Below are 27116 nucleotides of genomic sequence, written 5' to 3' on the forward strand. Positions count from 1 at the left end.
TAGAAACTACGTTATGCCAAAGACTCAGCTGTCAATCACAGGCGTTACGACCCGTTCTGCGAGACCTGCCCTAGACACCGCTTATCTACAACCTCTCCTTGCCCAAACTGCGAAAAATACCGAGTCAACGCTAAATTCAGTCCAGTCGGATACTAACACCAATTCCTGCTACTCCCTAGTAGGCCCCCGCTAGTACAGCGGTATGTCTACGGATTTACAACACTAAAATATGGGTTCGATTTCCCTCAGTGGGCTCAGCAAATAGCCCGATGTGGCTTTGTTATAAGAAAACACACACACATACTCCCTAGCAAGATCTCATCGGAATCCAGTTCGAATGCTGTCAACAACAACGACAACGATGAAGAATTTACAACGGTAAGGAAGAAGAAGATAACAGGTAAGAAAACTAAGTTAAACTCACCCCCAAACACCACGCACACAAACCACCCTTGACGCAACAATTACAAACAACTACTGAGTTCAACAAACAAACCCCGTATTCCTGCACTTGTATTCGAAGGTGTACCTAATACACTTCGACCACCTAAATTGTTGATTAATTTTAAAAAAATTGTTTTCTGTCAGATGCTTTAAAGAAATAAGGTGTCTTTCTAAAGGGGGTCTGGTTGTTAAATGCAAACAACCCAAAAATTATGCCCACCTTTCGGCCCACTCTCCAGCTTCACCCACTAGTAATTAAAAACATATAATTCGATATTGAAGACAAAGGGGTTTTAAATTATCTGGAATCTACAGCTTATCACCCCAAGAAAGTAAAGAGAATTATCTCATTTAAAACAAAACAGCCAACATCTCTTGTCCGAATCAGCTTTGAAAATAAAAAAGAATATGACTCTCTACTTCCAAATGGCTGTGTCCTGTTTTTTCAAACCTACAGGACCGAACCTGCAACCCTCTCTCCAAGACAGTTTTGAACTGTTTCAAGTGCCAAAAGTTCGGGCACTTGAAACCTAACTGTACGCCTAATGCTCGCTGTGTCAAATGCTCTGTACCCCACGATGTAGAAAATTGTTCCAAACCCCGTGAAGAAGTAAAGTGCGCTAATTTCCAGGGACTGCATGCCCTAAATATAAAAGAAACGGAAACTCTTTAAAGATAACAAACACTGAGCATAACACTATCTCCTTCACACCAACACTCGCTCCACCCAACACTACACGACTGCCATACCACACGTCACAGTACAAAACTTTCCCCCTCTCGTAAATCCGTTGTCAAATCCAAATATTGAACAACCTATGCCTACCCAACAAACATATCCAACATTTTGCACAACAAACAGGAAGTACAATACAATCAGACCTCTCACGGGCCTACAAGAACTGACTGGACAATTTTCAACGACACTCTAACCCTACTTATACCGGAAGAAGTTACAACTGTCACAAACAAACACGACCTTGACAAGTAGGTTAATGACGTCATTGCTGCCATTTCGGAAGCCACAGAGACCGCAATTTCTTCATCCTGAAAAACACTTTCCTACAATACTGGACGTCGACACCAGAAATACACAACCTTATTAAGGAACGCAGAAGACTTAGGCGCTTATATATGAACACCAGGGACCAATCGCTAAAACCAAAATTAGATAAAACACACGCGCTAATTAAACGCAACATAATCATCCAAAGAAAAGAAAACTGACTTAAATGCTGCTACACACTAGACAACAGTAATGACAAGCCAAAAGAATTTTGGAAAAATTCAAATTACTCATGAAGAAAAGCAACAACAAACTTTTCCAACACACTAAATATAACAACATAACCGCTGAAACCGACGTCGACAATTTGTTTGTTTGTTTTGGAATTTCGCACAAAGCTACTCGAGGGCTATCTGTGCTAGCCGTCCCTAATTTAGCAGTGTAAGACTAGAGGGAAGGCAGCTAGTCATCACCACCCACCGCCAACTCTTGAGCTACTCTTTTACCAACGAAAAGTGGGATTGACCGTAACATTATAACGCTCCCACGGCTGGGAGGGCGAGCATGTTTGGCGCGACTCGGGCGCGAACCCGCGACCCTCAGATTACGAAGCGCACGCCTTAACGCGCTAGGCCATGCCAGGCCCCACCGACGTCGACAAAGTAAACTTACTTGCCGACTACTACGCTACTTCATTCGCCGACATAAACTCACCATCTTTCAGCCAATCTTTGCAACAAAATATTAACAACCACGTCTTAACTAGACCTAGCCTACACGTCCCACAATTTCCGGCTGACATCAACTGTAACACACGTTCCTGACTTTTTTGGAAAAAAATCACAATGGGGAAGACTAAAAACTAAACTTTAACACTAAAAGAACTCCTCACCTGGAGAAAACGGCATCAAAAATATCATCTTATAAAAGGCCTCCGATAACCTCCACTGACTCCTTATCAATATTGAATCTTTCCCTCCTAACAGGATATTTCCCTGACGTCTGGAAAAAAAAATAATAAAAAAATAACTGTCATTCCTAAAACAAACACAGGGAACTCTTATCCCGATAATTTCAGACTGATACGTTTACTAAGCTACATTGAAGAATTAATAGAAAGAATAATATCAAGAAGATCGCTCCTATTTTGTAAAAATAATAGTCTCATCCCTGATATACAGAACTCCTCACGGAAAAAAAGACAGACCACTGATCACCTAACCAGACTCACAGAATATATATACAGGTAAACAGCGATATAAAACGCATTGATAAAGCGCGATAATTAGTTGGGCGCGATGGGGTCTTAGGCCCCAAATTTTTTGGGGTTTCTACAGAGGCCGCCGCTTAATATTACCACTGCTTAATGTAATCAGCCGGTTAATGTGATCAAAAATCAAAAACCAAATCCACTATAAATTTGTGCATTTCAACTTGTTTTATGTGCTTACTATATTTTATTGTTATTAAATTTTTTGAAAAATCCGTTTTTGTTTCAGTACTGAATTCGTATTTTAAACTTTGCCATGACATTTTTTTATCTGGTAATTATTTGACTTCAGTTTGTACTTAGATTTTAATAATTAGTAAATAAATTATCAAAATTAATTACTATATGTATTAACTTTTAAAATTGAACTAATTTTAATCAGCGTCTAATCGTAAAAACGATCACATGATTGCTCTGACGGAACTACTTTTAGAATATCAGCCCCCATCAAAGTAATGAATTCGATAAATTTCTTTAGAATTCTGCTTTTTACATTTAATTTCAGTCTTAAAATTGAGTTTAATAAATAAAAAAAAATAAAAAAGCTATATCATTGGTGTAAGTAGTTTTGTTTGTTTTTCTTTATTTCACTACAAAACGCGTAAATTTTCCATTATCGCTCACCCCGAGGGTCAAAAAAATATATAATCAAATCGGTATAAGGCGTAATCAGATACAACGCGGTCGAATTTTTTGGACACCAACTAGCGCCTTATATCGATGTTTGACTGTATATATAAGTCATTTAATAACAACCAGACAACAATTGCAGTATTCTCAGATGTCAAAAAAAACCTTTGATTCAGTGTGGCACAATGCCATTAGATATCGCCTATACTCCCTAAACGCTAATCAGACAATAATCAGATGGATTTCTAACTTCTTAACTAACAACCGCACTGCAGTGGTCAAAATAAACACTATCCAAGAACTTCAATATCACTTCGGGTGTCCCTCAAGGGTCTGTTCTATCACCTTTTGGTGACGAGAAACACACTTGAAATGAAAACGTATCTCAGAACCGCTGGTATGGGTATTAACACTTTTATTGATAAGTAGACTAATTTTTTTGTTAACCTGAAGATGTTCTAGGAAGGTTGAAACGTCGTTCTCTGCTTACTAGCCATTCAGAGAAACATGTCCTATCGCCTTTACTGTACATAATATTTGTGAGCAATATATCTTTCCCGGACTTGACATACACCAACTTCTCACAGTACGTTGACGACATAGCTGTCTGGAGTGTGTCATGCAACCCAATAATTGCAAGCAACAGAATTCAAGAATCACTAAATGCTATCCTTAATTGGTGTAATGACTGGAGATTCCTCCTAAATCCGCACAAAGCCACTGTCATCACATTCAGACGCAGCCTAAAGAAACATCACAAGAATCTGTTAAAAAAAAAAGTAAATCTTAAACTAGGCAACAGCATAATAAAGTTAAGTTCTTATGCAAAATTTCTAGGAATAACGTTTGGTACACGACTCTTCTGTACACAACACTTCAAAATCGTAAACAAATCAGTTAGCAAGAGAATTATCACTTAAAACTTATTAGAAGAAACAATAAAGGATGCGCACCCAGTACCATCATCAAACTATATAAAGCTTACATTCGTCCTCTCATCGAATACGGTGTTTAAATCACGTAAAACATGCAAAAAAGCATCGCCAGAACACTACAACTCCATCAAAATAGTCCTAATACTGGCCCTTAGGCTATCCACATTCACTACAATCAATTACTTACATAAAATTTGCAACATACCACTACTCAAGAACCGCCTAACAATTTTAGTTCACAGTTATTATGAAATAGCAGAGACACAAAACTCCTTAACAGCCAAGTTACACACCATGACAAGCGCTCCACACAAATCAATATCTTCTTACAACAATATCTTCCAAGATATCATAAAACAACAACAAACTATACTTCACAAACACACCATTTTAAGGTGCTAATCATTATTTATGTCTTTCTTCATTTTTGCTCTGGGCACAGGACAGATAGAACATTCAGCACCTGTCTTGTGAAAGTGGGTTTTCTCGGGGTGCTCCCGTTTCCCCTCACAACAAATTCTGAGGCACTTGGATTTATTGATATCAGCCACTCCGTGACCCTGATCACGAGGAATTTGATGAATATTCGTCGTCTTGCTTCTTTTCGTTCTTCCGTCAAGTCATGTCATTGACACTATACTGAAAACGTTATGCAACCGACCCTGACTGCCTTCTCTCGGTTACCTTGATCCGACCGAACACCTTCATCCGCACTTCTCTGAAACAGCTACAACCTTAAATACCAACCGAGCAATACTAAAACAAGCCAGACCAAAAATCAAATCTAAATTATCGAAAATCGCAACAAAAATTCTACCGCGAGCGGGGCGAAAGGAGATATCAATATCCTTGAACACCCCAGTTGGGAAAGTTTACCTTCCTTTTAAAACTAAACTACTGCCATGGATTTTTTTTTTTTTTTTTTTCGTTTCACGGTTAAGAAATCAGTTTCTGACTATTCCTGGTTTAATATCAAAAATACCTACCTCGAGGATGATGTTGATGAACGGTGTCATAATCTCATGAAGAAGTCATGTAGTCAAGACGTTAAGAATAAAATGTCTTGTCATACATTGATAGTCTCAATGCTACCTTAGTATCCATTTGTCAATATGAATAATACTTATCAAAGATACCAGTTTTATCTTTATACAATTTTATTATTAGGTTTTAAAATGTTAACAACTGGCCATACTTCTTGCGTATAATATTAGATTTTAAACTAACGGCAGTTCTTTAATACAAAATGTTTCTTTAGCATAGATAATTTTAATTTAATTATATTACAATATCATCGAAGAAACGACATAGACAGTTAAAAAAGTAACTGCTTAAGGAAATAATTAACCGAAACTTTTTTTTTTCTCTCGGTTAATAATTAACAAAACAGAAGTGTCATTTCATCTCTGCATTTTTGACGAATTTGACAGTTGTGGAAAGTGACAACATCTAGATGTTTAACAAGCACAGCCCTCCAGTGGCTCAGCGGTACGTCTGCGTACTTACAATGCTAAAAACCGGGTTTCGATACCCGTGGTAGGCAGAACACAGATAGCCAATTGTGTAGCTTTGTGCTTAATTCAAAACAATAACAACAAGCACAGCAAGTCTTTGAACACTTCACTTGTTACAACAAAACGTTTCGTGACGAACAAACGTGTTGAACTATGCTAATTATAATAGCTTAAACATTTGCGTTTATTCTTGATGTATTTTTCTCAAAATCTCTTGTAGGAGAACTCTGGATTTTGATGCTAGTTCAATATCTCAAAATATATCCATCACTTTAAGCTCTGGATGCGATAGAAGAGTGAAAGGTAGATCCTTTATAACGAATATAACGTCATCGTTCAATTTTAATACCTACGGTTGTTTCTGTGTAGCTTTCTTTATTGCATGCGACGTTTGGTTTGAATTTCGCGCAAAGCTACACGAGGGCTATCTGCGCTAGCCGTTCCTAATTTTGCAGTGTAAGACAAGAGGGAAGGCAGCTAGTCATCACCACTCACCACCAACTCTTGGGCTACTCTTTTAACAATTAATAGTGGGATTGACCGTAAAATTATAACGCCCCTAAGGCTGAAAGGACGAGTATGTTTGGTGAAAAAGGGACTCGAACCCGCGACCCTTAGATTATGAATCGAGTGCCTTAACCGCTTGGACATGCTGGGCTCTAGTTGTTGGTAAAAGAGTAGCCCAAGAGCTGGCAGTAAGTGGTGATGACCAGCTGCCTTCTCTTTAATCTTACATTGCTGTATTAGGGACTGCTAGCGCAGATAACACTCGTGTAGCTTTGAGCGAAATTCAAACGAAAATAAATCATTCATCTTCTTGACTTTTTTCGGTTTTATTTCTATTAAAGAAAAAGTAGAAAGGCAGCTTATTAAAAAAGTGAACCAATAACAACAGAAGATTCTGTTCTATTTAGCAGTTTTCAGATTGGTCTAAATTGAACGTTCGCGACAAACATATTTCATGTTTCGTTTTAATGGTTGTAACTTAAAGATTCCATATAATTAGCTTACAAGTATAGTTTTTTTAGCGGAATTATGGGAATGAATAGTTCACAGAACGTAAAAAACAACTTAAACTGTCAAATTATTCATCACTTAATATTTGTATTCTTTGAATTACATGGTAAGTATATGAAATTATTTACTAAACGTATTTAAAAATGAATTAAAAACTTCTCACCTCATAAATATTTATCACTTAAGGTTTTGATTAAAATTTAGCATTTGTAGCCAGGTATTATTATTATCTCTCTTTCTGTTGTTTTTAACTCTTGGGCAGAAACAAAGAAATTAATGATATTTTGAGAAAGCTATTAACAATAACTATTTTTTAAATGTTACAAAAAAGGTCTTGATTATTCTGAGAAAATTTACACTTAAGTCTTTCAGATGAAAACAAATTATAATTGAATACTTTTATAATCTTCATCCATTTTGAATTGTGCAAGTTTTTGAGTTTATTAAACCCTTTTTCTTGTGTTTTTACACTAATATTTCGTGTTTGTTCTTTAGGAAATTCTCTCCTTAGTTTTTGATTTTTTTTTTTGCTGTAACCAACACACATTTGTTGTAAAAACAAATTAGCTTTAACTTTTTTACTCGTTTTCACCTTTCAAAAAGCTGTAAACTTCCATCCTCAAAATAACTTTTCGAAACAATCGAGAGATAACACAGGCTTGCGATGGTTTTATTGTCTTGAATTTTTTACATGTTCTACAGTAATTCCTCTACCCTGAATCCGAAAATTATATCCATTTTGATCCATCACGTCCAGATTTTTCACGAAACGTCATATGTACTTTCATATAAGTGAATTATTTTCACTGAAATCGCATCGCACTTTGCCACGCTTAAAATGTTGATAACCATTGGGTATAGATTCCTCTGGACCAATTGCAACATGAGAATCGTATTGATCGTTCTAGAACCCACAAGAAACACAATAATAAAAATATTTATTGTGACAAGTGTTACGTGTACTTTAGTCACTGTGAGGTTCGAAGTACGATTCACAGTATGTGGTAATAAAAAAGTTAAAATAAAAGTAGTATTTTTTTCTTACATATTATCGTAGATTTTCATAATTAGAATGAAAAACTGAGGCATTATTCTGTCTACATAACCTGTTCATTTATTAAAAGCCAAAAGTTCGTCCAATTATTAAGAGAAAATGAACACAATGACAAATAAATATGAATACTTCATGTATACAAATTCGAAACGTGTATATATTACATTTTGAAACAAGTTTATTGGTGCATAGAATCACTTTTAATAGCGAAAATCCAGTGTACAATAGAATGATTTGGTTACGATTTGAAAAAGGGCCAACCACACAGTTTTGGGGATTGGCCGTTTGATATTTAAGACTCTCTCATAAACATATCCACCTTATTTTAAAACTGGCTTTGGAAACTGTCTTCTACTGAAGCACATGTCCACAAACATTCATTTGGTAGTACAGACCTTGCAGGTCAAAAACTGAGTATAAAACTGCTGTTAATACGGTTAATGGCCTTCTCTAACAACTTGTATCAGTGTCAGAGATGGTCACCGGCCGTATTAACAACAGGTAGTTAACAAAAAGCTAAGTTAGTGTTGCTACTTAGAAGTATAGCTGTGGGAAATGTTAAGGAGTTGCAAGTAGTTTTTTGGGGTTGTTTTTAAAAGGTCTTTTTTAAAAACAGCCTATTCCTCCATAAAAAAAACCACTTGCAACTTCTTAACTCATATTTAAAGCAGACTTGTTTCCAGTTCATCAGTACTTTTTAGAGATCAATCTCAATCTGCCAAGCATCTTATTAGAGTATCTTACACATTTTAAACCAAATTTTAATCAACAAACTGTCCTGATCAGACATTCTAAAACTTTGTCATTCTGTATTGTGTTTCACCAGTTTCTAGCCAATATATTCTCCTTAACATCATAGAAACATCCTTATTGACATTAGATAAAGGAAAGCAGTGACAACATTCATAACTTCCCTTTTCTGTAGATAAATGTATGTTCAGGTGCATTAGGAGGTACTCAGTGGTTTAACACTTGAGACTTAGTATCTGGTATTAGCGGGTTAAACTGGATAGCAAGAGCAACCCTAAGACTTTCAGTGCTCAGTGTTGGTTTCTTGAGTTTTACATAATACCATTTACCCTATGTAATCACGCCTGTCACTTTCACATGGTAGTGGAGCTTACATTGAAAGTACTGCGATATGTCAATGGTGTTTTGGTGTTTGGCTGGATGTTGCAGTCTTTTGTGCTGCTGCAAACAAGACCCTTGTATTTAATAATGTAAAAAACAGGTTTGAAGGTGAAACAAGGGCAGAGCATACTCACTTACACGAAGATGGAATTTTCCCGACTCTGCAATGAACACAGTAGTTTGAGACTGGCCTTAATCCATGATTAAGCGAAAAATACAGTCTTGATTTTATGTTATATTACCATTGTTTTGTGGCCAACTTTTCCAAGATGGCTGTACCGTTATTTACTCTCACTAAAGCTTGTTGGCATTTTACATGTGCTGAGAAATGGGTGAAATATCCCAGTCGCTCTAATGTGCTTTAGTTGAAGCTCTGGTGCTGGTATACCCATGATGAGACTTTTAACTCTTGCTAGATACTAATTCCAACAACTGTTGAATGGGTGTAGTGTTATTCCAGTTGTATAATGAAGAAGATCGTTTGATCACGTAAACTAGTCATACACTGATAAAGTCAGAATGCAGAGAGTACATGACAAGGAAGAAACTGTTTACAGTTATGATACTTATCAAACACTGCTGAAACTGCATGTGTAGTAAAATATTCACTATTCGTGTAAATCATACATTGCTGAAGTAGCTAAGAAAAAAATGAGTGCACATTTGATCACAGTGTTGCAAAACTATGATTTTTGGTACTATATTGGCTGAATTCACAACACAAACGTGCTGATCGATTGTTTGCTGCAAAGGTGAGATCTTATTCTTTCATTGAATGTCCTAGCCCTGTATATTATATATCAGAGCCTTATTTTACCGTAGCAACATTATTCTACATGGTAGGAGATTCCACTAGTGGTTCAATACCATGACTTATGCTTCATTATCTCCAAGAAGAGCAACTAAAGGACCGAAATATACCATGTGCATTTGTCACAATACAGTAAGGTGACGCAGAGCCAACACAAACTGGGGGACATAGCATAAATGCACATAATGTATAGCACAAGTGTGAGCTGCAATGAGTGCAAGAAGGCGTGATGTACCTTTTTATTATTCTCTGAGATGTGGCTCTCTATCTATATTTCACTTAGCGGTTTCAAGAGCTCTTGGGAAGAAAACACTTCAAGTCTTGCATATTGCAAAGATAGAAAGTTATCAAGATATTGCATATACCTGTGTTAAGATCCAATGGCAGTTTTATTGTCCAGTTTGATTCGACATTTTTAAAGGTAATATAAACATTAAATGGTGTGCGCAGCTCCGACTAAAAGCCAGATTAAACTGGGTAAACTCCAGCAGAGAATTCCCGGTTTTCCTATGGATGTCGTTGGTTCTCTCTCAGAAACAAAAAAAGTTATCTGACATGTTCTAGCTATTATTCGTTACAGCACTGAGTGGGTTTAGATTTATCCATTGGCCAATACATTAGCACAGCTTGTCATTTACTCATTGGTAGAGAAATCGGTAGCACAATTTTTTGCTTTTGAAGAAATTCACGCGAATCAAAGAGCTAATTTTAATAGGCAGGTATTCTATGAGTTATGTGAAGTTCTTGATGTGGAAAAGAATACACTTACCATTCTAAGTCTGTTGATATATCAGAAGGGGAAATACAAAAACTATTAATAGATGATTGCTGAATTTGTTACTTTCAACCAGTGGCAGCACCAGGATATTTTCATGTGGGGGGGTGAGGAGGGCTGAGGTAAACTGTGGAGGGGCTTCCCAAAATACCATCAATATGAAGTATAGATGGTAAATTATAATAATGTAAATATCAAGGTACATTTCAGAAAGGTGTGCTATTTTGAACTGCATTTTCAATGAGGTTTTTATTGGAAACTTATACTCTGATTAATAATTCATTATTACAAATTAGAAATAATCTGTTTATGAAAATATGTATATATGTAAAAGAGGAAGCTCACCTAAATTCCACCAAAGGTAATACATAATAATAAAGAAAATCAAGATTAACTTAGATTGAACATCTAATATACCATTAAGAGTAAAGCTACAAATTAAAAGAAATATAACATAAAGACAGTTTACATAGCAGAAACGAATTACCCCATGTGAAGTTAATACACTCTGAGAAAAAGTAAGGTCACTATCAGGCTAACTGTCTTTCATCATGTTGTGTTTATAGTCAATATTACTTCAAAACAATGCGCCTGTTCTGTTGTAACTTGAAATCCACGTGGTTGTCTAATCTTCGTCAAAGTTCAAGATAGAATGGCATTACACAGGGAGCGGCAATACAGCACATGAGTTTCAGTGCATTCAGTACGTTGCTATGGGACGCATGACACATACTTCTGTCTTAATGAAGACGTTGAGTTTTACAGATCTATGTTTCTTTGATGTTAATTTTTAAGTAACAACGACGATTCTGTTTTACATATTTTATGAATATACGTAGGTAACAATATTGGGGGGCTGAAGCCCCAACCCCTCCCTTGGCGCCGCCACTGCTTTCAACAGAACTGACTAAGGTGAACAATTGCCCCACATCAGGATGAATGGCATATTGCTCAACATTGCAGAGATCGACAATCTGTTTGCAGAACATATTCATGTTTGATTAGGAAATACAGCTATTTGTGAATGTAATATATCATGCAATCCACTCTCCAGAGGAAATACATCAAACTGTTTGCAAGAATAAGTAGAGTAATGAAAGTCTGCTTTATTTCACTAATAATAGTTTTCACGTCAACAACTATAGTAGGCCTCCATACGGCGTAAGAGACTAAGTATGATATTTGTATGTATCTAAAGGAATCTAGTGTAAGTAAAGTGTCCGCGTTAATGAATTTCCATGGTTAGAAGATAAAGTCTGGTGCTTGAAAAGTGGTTGTCCTTTTTCAGTTATTTATATAGAAATCAGTATGTATAGTTTCACCATCTTTTCTTGTTTACTGGACCCGAACTATGTTTGTGTAACAATTAGACTGTAGTAAAGGGAATGTGCATATATTACAACGTAGATGTGTTGATGTTGCCATGGTAATGATAAGAATGAGGAACACTCAAGTTTAGCTCAAGCAAGATACCTGATAAAGTCTGAAGGTCCATGTGTAAATGATTCGTTGCCTATTGACAATATTTACGGAAGTTAGCTTAAAGCCTGTAGAAATGCCATTTGACTACCGCAGTAGCTTTCATATCCTGTATCTAAAAGCAGCTTTAGGTTACAAATTTGTTGTAAAATGGATCGTTGCAACTTTAAAACCTACATTTTAGCTGAGCTTCTGAACATTTTAAATTATGACCTTTTCTATTTACCATCAAATTCTTAAGTCCTTCTGGCTATCTTGTCAACTCGACTACCCATTTTTTCATTCAGTGTTGTTGACCATCTGTACTTTACTCTGCCACCACGGTATGAAAGACCTTCTCAGGAAGCTTCTTTATTGAAAACTTCGGCGACATGGAAAGCTTCTCTGTTATCCTCAGTATTTCAGGAGTCCACCCAATGAAACCAGAGGCAATGGAGAATGATGAATTACTTGATTATTTGTCAGACAATAGTGGCTTTACCACTGAAGTCTCCAGGAGTACCAGCGACATGTACAAACACTGACTAACTGTCATTACCAAATCATCGGGATGTTTGCATTTTCCAGGCCCCAATACTTGTGATACCAGTAGAGTCCAGACTTCTTGTCGCACAGCTTCACATACCTAAACCCGAAATACCAACAATACCTCCCTCTTGACTGGCCTTGATACATGTAATATAGTTTGTGAAGTTCCAGTACCACCATAAACAATCAAATCTAGGGTTGTAGACCACCAAAACCTAAGAAGATTTTTTCTAGAGCTTAAATCCTGCAGGAAAATCTCTAATCTTAGAGAGTATCAGCTACTATTGGAACAAGAGAATACAACACGATCTGTGTGACAAATGTGTCATCAGCCATTAAAATCAATGCGGAGACCTTGGCATCCATAGTGATAATTACTACTACCTAAGTGGTCCCTGGTATAGCTTTCATTGACAATCCCAGCAACCATTAATAACTGTCTCATACTTCAGAAGATACCAATCCTGAAGTGGCACTTCCAGGCTGAAATGAGCAAAGACTTTAACAGTTTATAATAGAGATGAGAATTAGTTGCTGAAATGTAATGAACCGCTGTCATAGGTGGAGAAGAAAACGTGGCTGTCTTGAGCCAAGTTTGCTCAAATCTACAAAGTCATGATGAAGGCCAAGAAGATTAGTAGAAATTATGACATTCAGCTAGCAGTCAACCATCCTACTATAAGAGTTGATTTTGGGGTTTCAGTAGAGGTAATAAACCACTGTGTTGTTTGGTTTTATAAAAAAAGGAAACATTTAAATATTAACTCTCTGGTAAACAAAATGACAGTACAATCACATCAGATATATTTATTTTCATTACACACCTGGACAACAATAAATATTCAGCGTTTATAATGTGTGGATATATTTATTAAAATATGTTACGTAGTGTTTACGAAATTAGCTCAACAAGGGAGAAAAAGGAAAACAGGTAATTTTTTCTTAGACGGTTCCCTACATCTGTACTATAAATAATAAGAAACACTAAAGCTATAAGTGCCATCCAAATACAACGATAACAGTTCTGTATAATGAGAAAATAGTAAGCAGTTTTACTATTTCTCTTGCATATGTACTCCAGCCACTCAGTGATGAATCTGAGGGCTTAAAATCCTAAATATCGAGTTTCAATGCCCGTTGGGTAGCTTTCCGCTTAACAAGAAAAACGTTATAAAACAACCATTCGTACATATATGTGTGTGTTTAAAAACTGAATTTAGCTATCCTAAAAAATAACATTAAAAAGTTTAAATTTATAGAAATATTTTATCCTTACGACTTAAACTATACATTGTCATACACGTATGTAATGTTGACATCTGGCAAAGTTTGGTCTAAGATAGTTTTTCTTTTGTAGGGGGATTTGATATTACTCATGCGCTTTAAGTGACTGATAATTGATAGTATCGTGTTGAATAAGGTATGCGTTTTTCGAAAACTTTTTATTGTTTTTGAAAGGTGTAGCCACATTTTACTTTCGTTTTTTCTTATTTTTTTCAGTACCGGTATTATGAAAGCCAACCATGCACCTTGTAAGTATTATTCAAAATCTTAGAATACGTGAACATATAGTGTACACTGGTAGCCTAAAAATTATCTATTTTTAATGTATCGTTCCATTTTCGTTGATAATGGTGTTAAGCCTTAGGGTCTCTAGCTTTTAAATTATGATTTCATTATGTTGTTTTTTAAACCTGTTTCAAGCGTATAGGAAACCTAGACCAGTCAGTTACAGAAGAGTTGATTCTAGCTGTCTTCGGACAAATTGGACGTGTTAGAGGATGTAAAATTATTCATGAGGTGAGTTAAAGTCTGAAGACTTGAAGTTGAAGCAGTGGAGTTATTGCAAGAAAAGGAAAGGTAGATTAATAACAATAATAAAAACGTACAGGAATAGACTAAATATTATCGTTGGATTTACCCAAATTACTGTTATTGTTATAAGATTTATTATTTAAACATGAGCTAATAAAATATTAGTGACAGGTCGTGAATTGATTAAAAATGTTTTAACTTCTTCGTACGATTTTTTAAAAATAAAATGAGTATTGCAACGAGGTAGTAACTGCATTTTACATGTTTGTACAATAGTGCTGTGAACCTACTATTCAAAAGATTGACATTTATGTACGTGTTTTTGTGTATATGCATACACACACACACACATATGATTAGACTGGTTGCTCGTATATTCACAAGTATTTGTATTTTACAGTATATAACAGAGCTTAACAGTAATAGGTAAAACATTGCTGTCATCTAAATTCAAGATCTCAGCTTGTTGGTTGATATTTTTATGGTGAGAATTTTTTAAAATATGTTTTTTTTGTTATAAGGGAATTGATGTAGGGAAATTGTTTTTTCATGAATAATGGTAAAGAAATATAATGTGTACTTTTTTGTGAGTGTGCAAAGAACTGTAATAAGAGGATATAGTTGTATATTTTCACACCTTTTGTACATCATCTGAATTATGTTTGGTTGGATTATGTTAACTTGTGTGACTGATTAGGTTTTGGTGCTGTAGCATATGTCCCTTATCTAGTTGCAGTAATTATACTTAATATTTTAAAGTGTTTGTATAATAGTCAAAACTGCAGATTACTTTCATGATTGCCCTGGAATTATTTCATTTACTCTATATACATCACAGATTTATTACATTAAATCAGTAATATGTAATGCTCAAAGATGCCATTTTTATGCTACAATTTATGTACTGTCAGAGTTATGGTTGTGTGTAGTTGTTTATTCAGTGTATATAGCCTTGATCTTAGAAAACATTTTAAAAAATCTTTTATTTCATAGGATTCTAATCATTGTTATGTAAGGCTCAGATTTTCCTGCCTTTCTTTTAACAGTATAATTAACTTACCTCAAAGAACAACCATACTTACCCTGAGAAAATTTTAAGATACTCAAACCAAAATAAAAATTTTCATTGGTACTTAAAATGAATGCTACCGTTTTATTTTATAAACTGAAATGTTTCAAAATGCTTTTCATAAAAGCAGTTTCATAGTACATGTAATTTGTGTAGTCAAAAATATAATTTAGCCTTATGAAATTGTTTAAGACACCTTTAACAATATTAGGCATGATTATTATCATGTGAAAAATCTCATGATTGCCTTTGCAACCAGCCAAACAAGAAGAAACTGCAAGCTCATTATCCTTATTTTCTCTTACTTAACTTAAAAAGGAATAAAAAATTAGCATGGCATGTTAAACAGTGGTTTTAATCACAATTATAGTAATCTTATTCTACTCAAAGCTTTGAGGTACAAATGAATTTCACATATGTATTGGTACTTAATAGTGAGAATCTGCAAATCTTCCATCTGAAATGTATATGAGCAAGTTTTTCTAGTATGTTCTAAGTTTTAGTTGTAAACCTGAAACATGAACTAGTAAGTTTCCAGTTTTTTTGGCATTAATTTTAAGCCCTGTGTATAGAATCTGCCACATAATGAGCTATATGATTCATATTTGTTGTTAATTTATGGTTATACATTTGATAATGAACATCACAAGATGTTAATACTCAATAAAACATCATCCAAAACTTTTAACCATTGACTTTAGAAGTAATTGAATTGCCTCTTTGTCCTATTAGGTAACAAAATATGGGCTTATTTTAGTGCAGTAACACTGAGATGGTTATCTGTGAATAATGGTCACAGTAGTTCAATGTATATTTTTTTAGTTGGATAATGCATGTTTAGCAGATCTGTAATCTGTAAAAAACAAAATGTCTAACAAATCTGATTCTATTTTGGATCATGAGTGATTGATATTTTTCCGTATATAAAGTACTAAATCATTATCAGATGCATTTTTGCAAAAATACTTACAAATCTTAAAACCACAGAAAACCCTACAACAGTTTTGTATATATAAAACATATTTTGCTAAACATCATATAGGATGAAAAAGTTTTATATTTTGGTTGTTATAATCTATAAATGTGTACTATTCAAAACCTTTCCTGAGTAGATTAATCTCATCACATTATTTTTAGATACATTTATACATCGTATATTAAAGATTTTACTATGCACTTTACCTATATTCAAAGACGGGGATCAAAATATTCTTGCATTCTTGAAGAATTTTATCTTTTTGTTGGGTTTTTCCAACCAGAATGTGCAGTCCATCTGTATTCCTTCAGTTATGACCAATAAAAGTGAACTATTAGCATGGATTAGATACTAAAAAAAAAAAAATTCATGAGGGAATGCAAGGATTGCATTAATATAATAAAATTACATTCACTTGAGTGAAAGTTATCAAGAAAATTACATTCCTGTATGTAAAATTGCATTTGTTCCTTAATTGTTTTTTGTTTTGTTTTTAATTAATCTATGCAGTGTGTTCACTTTCATTTTTCATAACTAAAGGAATATGGATGAACCATGAATTTGTGATTGTAAAATCCAATTACAAAAATGAAATTCCTTATCAAAGTTAAATTTGTTGGAAATGCAGGAATGTAATATTTAGGTCCCTATAATGTAATTTTCCTGATAACTTTCTCTTGAGTGAATATAATTTCATTTTATTCCATCTCTGAAAGAGGTAAATGATCTGTCAACACAGGTATGTTTATTAGTTATTTTACATTGACAAACTGTGTAAGAAAGAAATAATGCACTAATTTGAAGATGCCAGTTGTAAATTATAATAGATATGAACTGTGGGTGAACAGCATAATCGTAAAACTTGAATGTGTGTGTGAGAGAGAGAGAGAATTTCACAGTTGTAAAATGCATAAAAACTGTGTGGAGATAGTACATTTAACTACTCAGTGTGGCTTCTTTGGTATTGTATATACTGTATAATTTACAAATTCCTCAGTTAAATATCTTTCAATAGCTAAGTTCAGCTTTGCTTAATGAAATCCCATGGAGTGAATTATCTTAAATGAGTAAAATCTAGATATCAAGTGCAAATGTTTTTGTTTTTTTTCAGAACTTATTAAACTATGTAAAACTTGTAATTAGACAACGTGCTAGTCTATGCATACACATGATCTCACAATGAGTACATTTTATAGTCAACTCTTTCCATTACTACTAATCATCACACAGAGCTTTGGTTTTAATGTTAATTTTTGCTGTTATGAGTTTGAAGAAAAACACAGGATTTTTCAAGTAGTAAGAAAGAGAATTGGTACAGATTGCCTTCCTAGAAAAAGTCTGAAGAGGAATTTTGTTTTGATTTGTGAATATTATGTGGTTTATAAATCCTTAGTACTTTGTTAAAATACATTTTCATGAGTGGAACCATAAGAGTCAATATTTTGTGTTAGTGATGCAATGATCCATTTTAATTTTATATGTATGATACATGCATTATTTTCTTGCTTTTTATGTGAAACAGTTTTATTAGAGTTACAGCATTTTTAATTTCACTGAAAAGATTTGTGGGAAGCGTATATAATGTTTCTATTGGTAATTGAAATTAAACTGATGATGTACCTGTGATATGAAAATAGAAGTTTTCAATGGAAATCTGCTAATTATTAGAACTAAGCATAGACATCAGATGCTTTAATTATACTGGTAAACAACCTTTGTTATTATTGTGAAGTGTTAATGAATTTTAACTTAAAGCATCTTGAATAAGATTTATTATAACATTATATTTATGAAATACACAATATTTTTAATGGTTCAGATGCACAAAAAGCACTGATGACCACTTGAGTTTGTATATGAATGGACTAACAAGTTCTTATTTTAAATGTAGCAACAAAAAAAATCAGTTCAGTGACACAAAGTAGGACAGAATTACCGAAATGTCATTGAAAACAATTGTCACTGCTAAGTACTCATTTTATAGTTATTTGGATGATCTACATAATAAATTTAATAAATAGCATTTTTACAATTTGTATGTTTAAAACATTTTCTTCCTATGGAAGAAATATTTAACTTAAAAGGATTGCTCACAAATATTTCAGATTTATTATATGAGCACTTTACCCCTTACCCTACATAAATTACTTTCCATTATCTAAGCTTACTCTGTAGATTCCATATGTATTATTAAATCATCTTTTGTAAGTTAATTAGCATAATAAAAATTGACACTTTTTGAAAATGTACACCCAAAGGTGTATTTTATTTAGCATAACTTTCAAATAAAAAATAAAAAGATGTGTATTGTTGTGTACTAGTATAAATTTTTAGTTTTCCACAATTTTCTAGCAACTTTTTGAATATTTAAACATTTTCAAGGGAGTGTAAGAAAGTTGCATTTTACCTTAATCTTCTTGAAAACTTGATTTCAAAATTATTTTGAAGTGCCAAAGGCATGAACCTTTTAAGAGTGTCTGATAGCATTCTCTACTAGAGTTTTGAAATTTTATGTTATCTGAAATGCATTCTATTGTATTTTTGTTAAAGATTTAATAAAATTCTGAAAGTTTTTACATAGGTACCTTTTTCCATGTGCTTAGAAAATGAAATAACAAAATCAATAATTTTATATTTGTAGACCTTTCATCTCAGAAATGCTTTGTTATATATATATCTCTGTTCTAGTTCAAAAAAGATTAATTATTAGAAGGAAGTTTTGAATGTTGACATGTCATTTTATTCTGCTTAACTGTATGGTAGGCAGAATATTCTGATGACTCAAGTTTTTTTTTTTCATCATTAAATTTATCTTATTCAAATAATGTACATAAATAAAATAGTTTTTAATTTGTTGAAAGAAAAAAAGAAGCCTGTCTTTGTGAGATGTGAATTTCTTTTACCAAACATACTAAAGGGTAGTGTTAGCAAAAATATTACCTTATTTTTCAAAATGATGTCACCATTACCTTTGTTAAGGCTAGGTAATAATGATAAATCTTTGCCATATTTTTTTTATAATTTATAGCTAGATGAAGTAACTATTGCAATTTGCAAAATAAATTCTTAAATATGTAAATATGTAGTTAAAACTTGATTACATAAAATTAAACCTTCTCATCAACAATAACAAAAATTTAATTTTAAGACAGAAAGAAGTACTTTTTATATTTTTTTCAAAATATTTTTGAAATTCAACTTATAAAGTCACAGAAATACTGAATCAAATCTCAAGACTTTTTTAAAGCCAAAATTAAATACTATCTAGAGTTTCTTGCAATTTGACTAAGTATCAACACTGTAGAAAGAAAAAAAAGTTGGATAATATCAGTAACTCCATTCCAGACAAGTTTAAAGTTCTCATTTGAAAATCATAACTCTGGAAATGAAGTGTAATTTCTGTTTAACATTGAAATAACTAGCATAATCATAGTCAGAATATTGTGTTACCAGGAATGTTGAAGCACGTAGAGTCAAAGTAGTGATTGACATTGGTGTTTTTAAATGATACACAAGAGAAGAATAGAAGGAATAAATTATTTTATTTAATGGCAAAGGATGAAAATATTTTGTATTTTCTGGGTTGTAGAGAAACATTTTGATTATAATGAAAGTAATATCATATTTTTACTCATCTTGTTGTCCACTTGTTTTGCTTTTTGACATTGTGTTGAGCAACAACCCAAAAGATTGATGAACTATTTGCTGGCTAGAAGGTTGGTGTGTAAATAGTTAATAATGACGCAGGAGGGACTCGTAATTAGAAATCAGTTTTGATGGTGGTTATTTGTGAAGATTGTACCATAATGCTTAAGAGTGTGGAATTTGGATTTACTATCATTATGGATACTGGGAATGGAACAGCTTAAATTTGTAACAACGTTTGCTTTGTTCATAAGCAAAGACCCTTAAACATGATATTCATTGGCAAATCTGGAATAATTTATAAGGTATGATCCTTGAGAGATTTCAGTGTGACAAATTCTCCCATAGAATGAGACACTGAAGAGTAGTGTAGAGAGAGGAAACCAAAACATCAGTAAATTTGTTGTAAAGAAATACTTGTGGTAAAAAATAATGGATGCTTTTTGGTTACCAAGACTGATTGCTTACCCACACATGCAAGTACAAGAAAGATTAAAACATACAAGAATCTTGTGTGTAAATGTACTGGAGAGAATACTAGATCCATAGGCATGTCATACTGTTAAATATCATAATGTAGCTCTCTCTTTATCATCATTTGGATTTTGTTACAATTTTCTCTTAAAAAAACAAAAACAACCTTCCTTGTCTAAGTAAATGTTTCTAAAGTGGAGAAAGGAAAAGAGGGATGCTTGCTTAAGAAATTTTATAAAGATGTTATCAAAATGTAAATGTGCCAAGGTTAAGAAGAAATTCAAACCTTTCAGAGATTTGATGTATGTTCTGTACATTTAACAGCAAAGATGCAAAGGAGTTAGCTAAAAACTAAGATTGCAGTGAAAGATCATAACTATGAAAAAAAAATCCAACAAAACAACAGTTTCAAGCTGGAAGAAAATAGTTTTTAAAATATATTCAACAACACTGAAATCATACAAAATAATTGAGTATGCTTGTACTCAATAAACTTTTTAGAAGCTATAGACACTAAGAAGGAATGACAGTACAAAGATTTTTGTCAGCATTAATATTATTTTATCAGTTTGGGTAAGATTAGTGACACCTTTGTCTTGCTGAAAAGTAATGCTCAATTTATGTGGAAGTAATGAAGTTTTCACATAAGGCTGCTAAGAACTATTTTTTTTATGGCCACCCTTCAATCTTAACATCTTGTATACATTTCATTAGTTTATATATAAATATGTCATGATATGTATATTGTTATTTTTTTATATTCAAATTGTCACAAGACTTCATAAAAGAAATTAAACTTTTTCAAACATCTCATTTTATAGTACACCTTTATGTTTTTGCCAGCTTTCACCTTTAATTTTCCAGACACATTTCTTAATAAATTTAAATTATATTATTTCTGGATCTTGTTTGAAATGTTCTTGATACTAATAATAAATAAATACTTAAGATCTTATTGATCAGATACCATCATTAACAAATTTAATGGCTTTTTCAACCATTTCTGTAGCAAAATAATAGAAAAGTTGTTACACTTGCAAAGAGATGGCTATTCATCCTTTTGCTTTGTAATTGGAATTCGTGTACCCTGAAAATTGGATCATTATGTTTAGCATACAATTTATCTATATTCATGTTAATCTATCTTATTTTTCTCAATAACTGTTTCATTTCTGTTGTTTCTCTCTGTTACTAGGTAATATGAAATCTAAACTCTCTGTCGATTAATCATTGTTTTTGTTTGATACCAGACTGAATATAATTTCTAAAGGGCAATTTGTCCAGAAACTGCACTGCACTTGTAGTTAAATGACTGATCAGCTTTAGGTAGAATAAATGGTTTGAGTTGTCAACTCAGATCCTGTAAGAAAGCTCTGTTAGCTGATAGTAGTAATAATCAGGACTGGGTTTATGTGTCCATTGAAGATAAGTCCATATAGTTCTTGTAGTTTGGAATGTGTTTAATATGTCCAGAAGGGATTATATATCCATATAGTGGTAATTAGGATTGTGTTTGTATTTCCACTAAGAATTCTTTTCATACAATTGTAGTTAGGATTTAAATTATGTATTCAGTAGAGATTATCTCTAGATAGTTGTAATTGCAGCTGTTGTTTATATGCTCAGTAGTGACTATCTCCATACAGTTGTAATTTGCACGTCAATTATATATGTATCCAGTGGGGATTATCTCTAGATAGTTATAGTTTGCACTGTATTTATACATCCAATGGGAATTATCTGTAGCTAGTAATAATTAGTACTGTATTTATTTGACCAATGGGGATTATCTCCGGAGAGATATAGATAGAACTATGATTATTTCTCTAGTAGGGATTATCTAGATAGATAATTTCTCTAGTAGATAGATAGGGCTGTGTTTGTAAGTCCAGTGAAGATATCCAGGTAGTTGTAGTTACAAAAGTGTATATATGTTTAGTGAGGATTGTTTTCAGATTGTATTTGTTAGAGTTGCTAATAGATTCAGTGAGTATTATTTTGATAACATTTTTTTCAGGATCAAATTTTATCATATCTCAGTCTTTCTGATGAAAGGACTCCTTTAAAGACCTGTATTGGGTTTTACACATTATGCACTGTTTAGGTGCTGTTTTTATACATGAGAAAGTATAAATGATCTTGGAAAATGACTAAATAATATTTCTACTTTTGAATCTCTACTTTTTTCTCAGTTTCAGTTTATTTTTTTTAATCTTTCCATTGATTTTGGTTTTGCTTTAGAAAAGGGAATCTACTCCCTTTCTTGAATTCGTTTTTACACTTTCTATTGGTAATTGCCGATTATTTCTTAACATCAGAAATACAGTATATTATGCATTTAACATCTTTTTAAAGATTGTTTAAGCCAGTCATGACTCAAAAAAGTCAAGGATTGTTGATTAGAAATAAACTATTAATTTGTGGCTTTATGTATAGGGTGTTTCGTAAAAGTGTGAACGATTTGTTGTAGTATAATATCGAAATCATGTTGTTTTGTTTTCTCGGTCAAAGAAGCCAACCGTAGTTTAATTCATGTTAAGTAATTGTCGTAAAAAATGTTTGTCACTAATTAATAAGAAACAAAGCATTTTTCACCGTAGGTTGCAAAACAATCTGGTATTTCTAACAATAACAAAAAGTCACTGGACGGGTTTTGAATTTAAAGGCACAGCTTCACTAAAACAACCAATTGAAATAAAACAGATTTGGAGGTTTTGTTTGACGCTATAGCTTAGTTGTCTAAAATTCCCGGTTAACAGAATCATAGTTTCGAAATTTGATACAGAGGTAAACTGTGAGCTTTATGTATTTTCAGGCTGGCCTCTTACTTGGTTAGTACAGGAGTGTACACAACTAATGATGCACATTATTGTTTTTCTACATTTGTTCATAAAGAAGCTGTTTCTTTCAACTGCTGTCAATTTCACTTGACTCACCGCGAAAAGTAATTGTAGAACGTGTGTATATCAAGCCTTTATTATGGGAGATATAGAGTTGTAAGACTGCTGAAGGGAGGAGTCAATTTGTCAGTTAAACTCATGGTAGTGAACAAAAATATGAAATATTGCACAAAGAAATGTAAATATATTATTGCGTATTATAATATATCTTGGACGAGTCTCCGTGTTACGTATTACGATTTCAAGTAGCTGGAAATTTGAATTCAGAAGTTCATTAAATGTTGATAAGTATAAGTTATATTTTCCAACAATAGTGGTACAATTTTCATTTTTAACAAAAATATACTTTAATATACAAAGAACAATACGATTTAAAATAACGGTTATTACAAATAATTTATTATATACAAAAGTTTTACAAACAACACTGTCTCTTTTATCTGGTCTGGAACTAAATCTTTTATCAACAGTTCACGATGAGCGAATTAATTCTATGTTACTAGACAGGCACATTTCTTTTGACGAGAAGCTACCTACCTGCTTCACTGGAGCACACGCAAGTTTTTCACCGTCGAAGTTATACAATGTCTTAGCAGTAATACTAACGTTCGAAGGTAATTCTCTAAAAGTAAACAGTTTATAATGTTCGAAATCTACAAATGTTAATGGTCAATATATGTAGTTTACCGATTGATAAGCGTTTATCACAGCTATAGCTTCCGAGGTTTGTAGCACACAAACTATAATATAACAAGCCAATCGCATGAATTGTCTTCACGCGTCGATTTGTAAACTTTAGGCGAGGTTCTCGAAAGTCCAGTTGGCAACAATATTTTACTTAAACACGGTATATTGATGATTCTTACACTCGAGAGTCTTCTATAAATTTAGAAAATAGGTGAAAATTCCGCAAGACATTTAACAGTAAGTTACAGGCATTTCTAAATACATATACTTAACTAAAACAAACATCAGTGTAAAAATAAATAAAAGCATAGATAACCTATTGTGTAGCTTTGTGCTTAATTACAAACAAATATAAATATATAACAGTAAATCTGTTACAATGGATACGATCTTCTAGTATAAAGTAAGGTGATTTTTAAGACAAGTTATGAAAAGCTGTTGTGATACAACTTCTTTAAATGAGGCTTGTTATTAAAACGAGCATTGCATGATTTTATCTGAAGTAATCAACATCATTATTTATCATTGTGTGTTTTCTAATAAACAAGAAAAATTGAGAAAATAAACGTAATGATAAAATAATATTCTGTTATATAGTATTCATATAATGAACAAAATTTAGTAACAAAACCGTAATAAAGTAACACATTTAAAATCCTATCACAGTAATTAAGGACTTCCAACAGAAGACATGATAAAATAATTTAACTAGCCTTGAAATACGTTAAAACTCCCGATATAATTTCATGTATAAAGTTAATAGGATCTACTGAGGACGAAGTAAAAATTGTAAGATGATGATACAAAACCTGACGTATCTAGAAATTATGACAAAAGAACCAATGAAAACTCGTCATAAACTAAATAGAAATCGTAATAAAGGAACCATTTAAAATCGTGATAAAAAAACAAAGTTTAAAATATCCTATAACTTAATAAACACGTAATATAATATTTGTGTTGAAACGTATAAGTTGGAAATACTTATGAATGCTTTATATCCTATACAAATAAAGAAAAAAAATGACACAACCTAATAATTAGAATAAAAAATACCTTTTGACGATTCACAAATAAAGTAACTACTCGGCTCAGTAGTATCATCCTTACAAACTAACGGAGTGTAAATGGAAACTTCTGGTGGTGGAAAAGCGGTAACGTAGTTGGTTATACAGAAGTTGAATACGTTTTATTGAAACGTTTTTGGAGCTTCGCCACGTCGTTATAATCTATTCGACGCAGTCATGCTCTGCATGATAACTGCATCTTCAAGAAAACTCTGAAGCGTAATTCTCATTGCAAAATTCTCTATTGCAAGGGTATCATGTCTAAAGTACATTTCTTTTTTTGTGCTGGCTTTCCATAATCCATCCAGTGTGCGAGGGCGACGGTTACCAAATGCTCGCGTCAATACACTTGTATATATAAAACAGTCATCTGTAGGAAGAATGGGATATAGAAACAGATGCTATGTGGAAAAATAGAAGGGAGGAAAAGCAGAGGGTGTCAAAGAACAAAATATATCGACAGCCTCAATAACTATGTCACCAAGAACTCAATAAGCAACATCGAGTTGATAAGGAGGATTGACAACAGAGAAGTCTGACATGCCATGGTCGTCGATGTCTGCCGCAGATTTGACACATGAAGAAGAAGATATAAAACAGTAAGTGATTTGACCAGTGTGTTATATAGAATATAATGAATATCTGTTTCACACTTCGGTGTACGACGTTATAATGAATGTTTAGTGGAAGCAACTCGTGTACATGTGATTTCTGTTGCTTTTCCATACAATCTTTTTTGTATCACGTACTGTTACCTATGGCACAGGGGCGGTTTTGCCATTGACCTTTGTGTTCGTAGATTCTCACCTGTTACAAGAAACATAACTTTGCTTACTGTGCTTGGGGTATAAATTGTTACAAGTCTTATTCTGAAAGGTTCTGTTACCTTAACTTGATCCACATTCTATTTTACGTAATGCCATTCTGTACAAGGAACATCTCTGTCTTGAAATTTATAAATCTTGATTTGAACACTATGATTTGTGTGTATAAATGTTTTATGCCCTAAAGGGCTGTTGTGTGCTATCTCCGAAAGCGATCAATTTCCTGCAGCAACGCATTACCTACGAACGCAACTTTATATTAGTTATGGTTTGCATATCTTGTAACTTTTATATTTCAGGTAATTTTAATATAACATTCTCTGTATACTATTTGGGATGCAACGCCATGGGTTCGAAGCTTGTCCGTTTGCAGCTTCAACTTTTTCATTCATTTTTAGTGTAAATAACTTTAATGTTTTATATATTAACCTGCCAGAAATACTTAAAATGATTTTAACTTCAAGGTTAAACGAAAGTGTTATTTATTCTTTGATGTTGTTGGAAAAAAAAAAAAGTTGTTAATAACGTTACCAAGAAGAAAGTTTAGCGTTTGTGATGGAATCTGCTCCGCAAGGCAATTTTCCGAGCACGTGTAATGAACGCTCGTGATTCGCTTATGGTAGCGCTGTCTAGTGTCTCGTGATGGTTGTGCATCAACGCTATGTATGTTAGAATGAGTCACCACTGCGCAGTCTGTGTCTAGGTTTTGGTTGAAGTGTTATACTGTGTTCTGGTGTACTCGGCAGTGTTGGGTATTCACAAAATTTGACATGCAATACCAGTGGACTGGTGTAACCAACCCTCTTGTTCTCTGGGTAGGATGTTGTTTTCTATTCGTATGTTTTATGATTTTTTAAATGTTAACGTATTGTATATTTAACGTAACAGTAAATACGTAAGTAATATACAACAGTGTTGGAGATTTAAAAAAAATTGGCTTTAATACCATTTTATTGTTAAAAAAGGCGTCGATTAACTGATTTTAAATCATAGACTGCTAGCACGACAGTGTTTTAACGCTGTTTTAATAGTGAATGTATCACAATATGTATAAAATGTATAAAA

The 27116-nt window shown here is 33.1% G+C and overlaps 1 protein-coding gene across 13 annotated transcripts in view; it reads left to right on the plus strand.

The window, feature by feature from the left end:
* Window positions 1-13891: 13891 nt before the first annotated feature.
* Window positions 13892-27116, plus strand: part of LOC143244712 (nucleolysin TIAR-like) — a 204816-nt gene continuing 191591 nt past the window's right edge. For 2 of the 13 annotated variants that reach the window (XM_076489840.1, XM_076489846.1), the window contains exons 1-2: window positions 13964-14126; window positions 14299-14394. In XM_076489840.1, the coding sequence (XP_076345955.1) occupies window positions 14118-14126; window positions 14299-14394 (105 nt within the window). In that variant the 5' untranslated portion in view covers window positions 13964-14117. Of the gene's footprint in view, window positions 14127-14298; window positions 14395-26728; window positions 26867-27116 lie in introns of those variants that run through there. The other 11 variants (XM_076489843.1, XM_076489844.1, XM_076489841.1 and 8 more) reach the window with 10 other exon arrangements.

Source organism: Tachypleus tridentatus, chromosome 2 (genome assembly GCF_004210375.1).
Source record: "Tachypleus tridentatus isolate NWPU-2018 chromosome 2, ASM421037v1, whole genome shotgun sequence".
Lineage (NCBI taxonomy): Eukaryota > Metazoa > Arthropoda > Merostomata > Xiphosura > Limulidae > Tachypleus > Tachypleus tridentatus.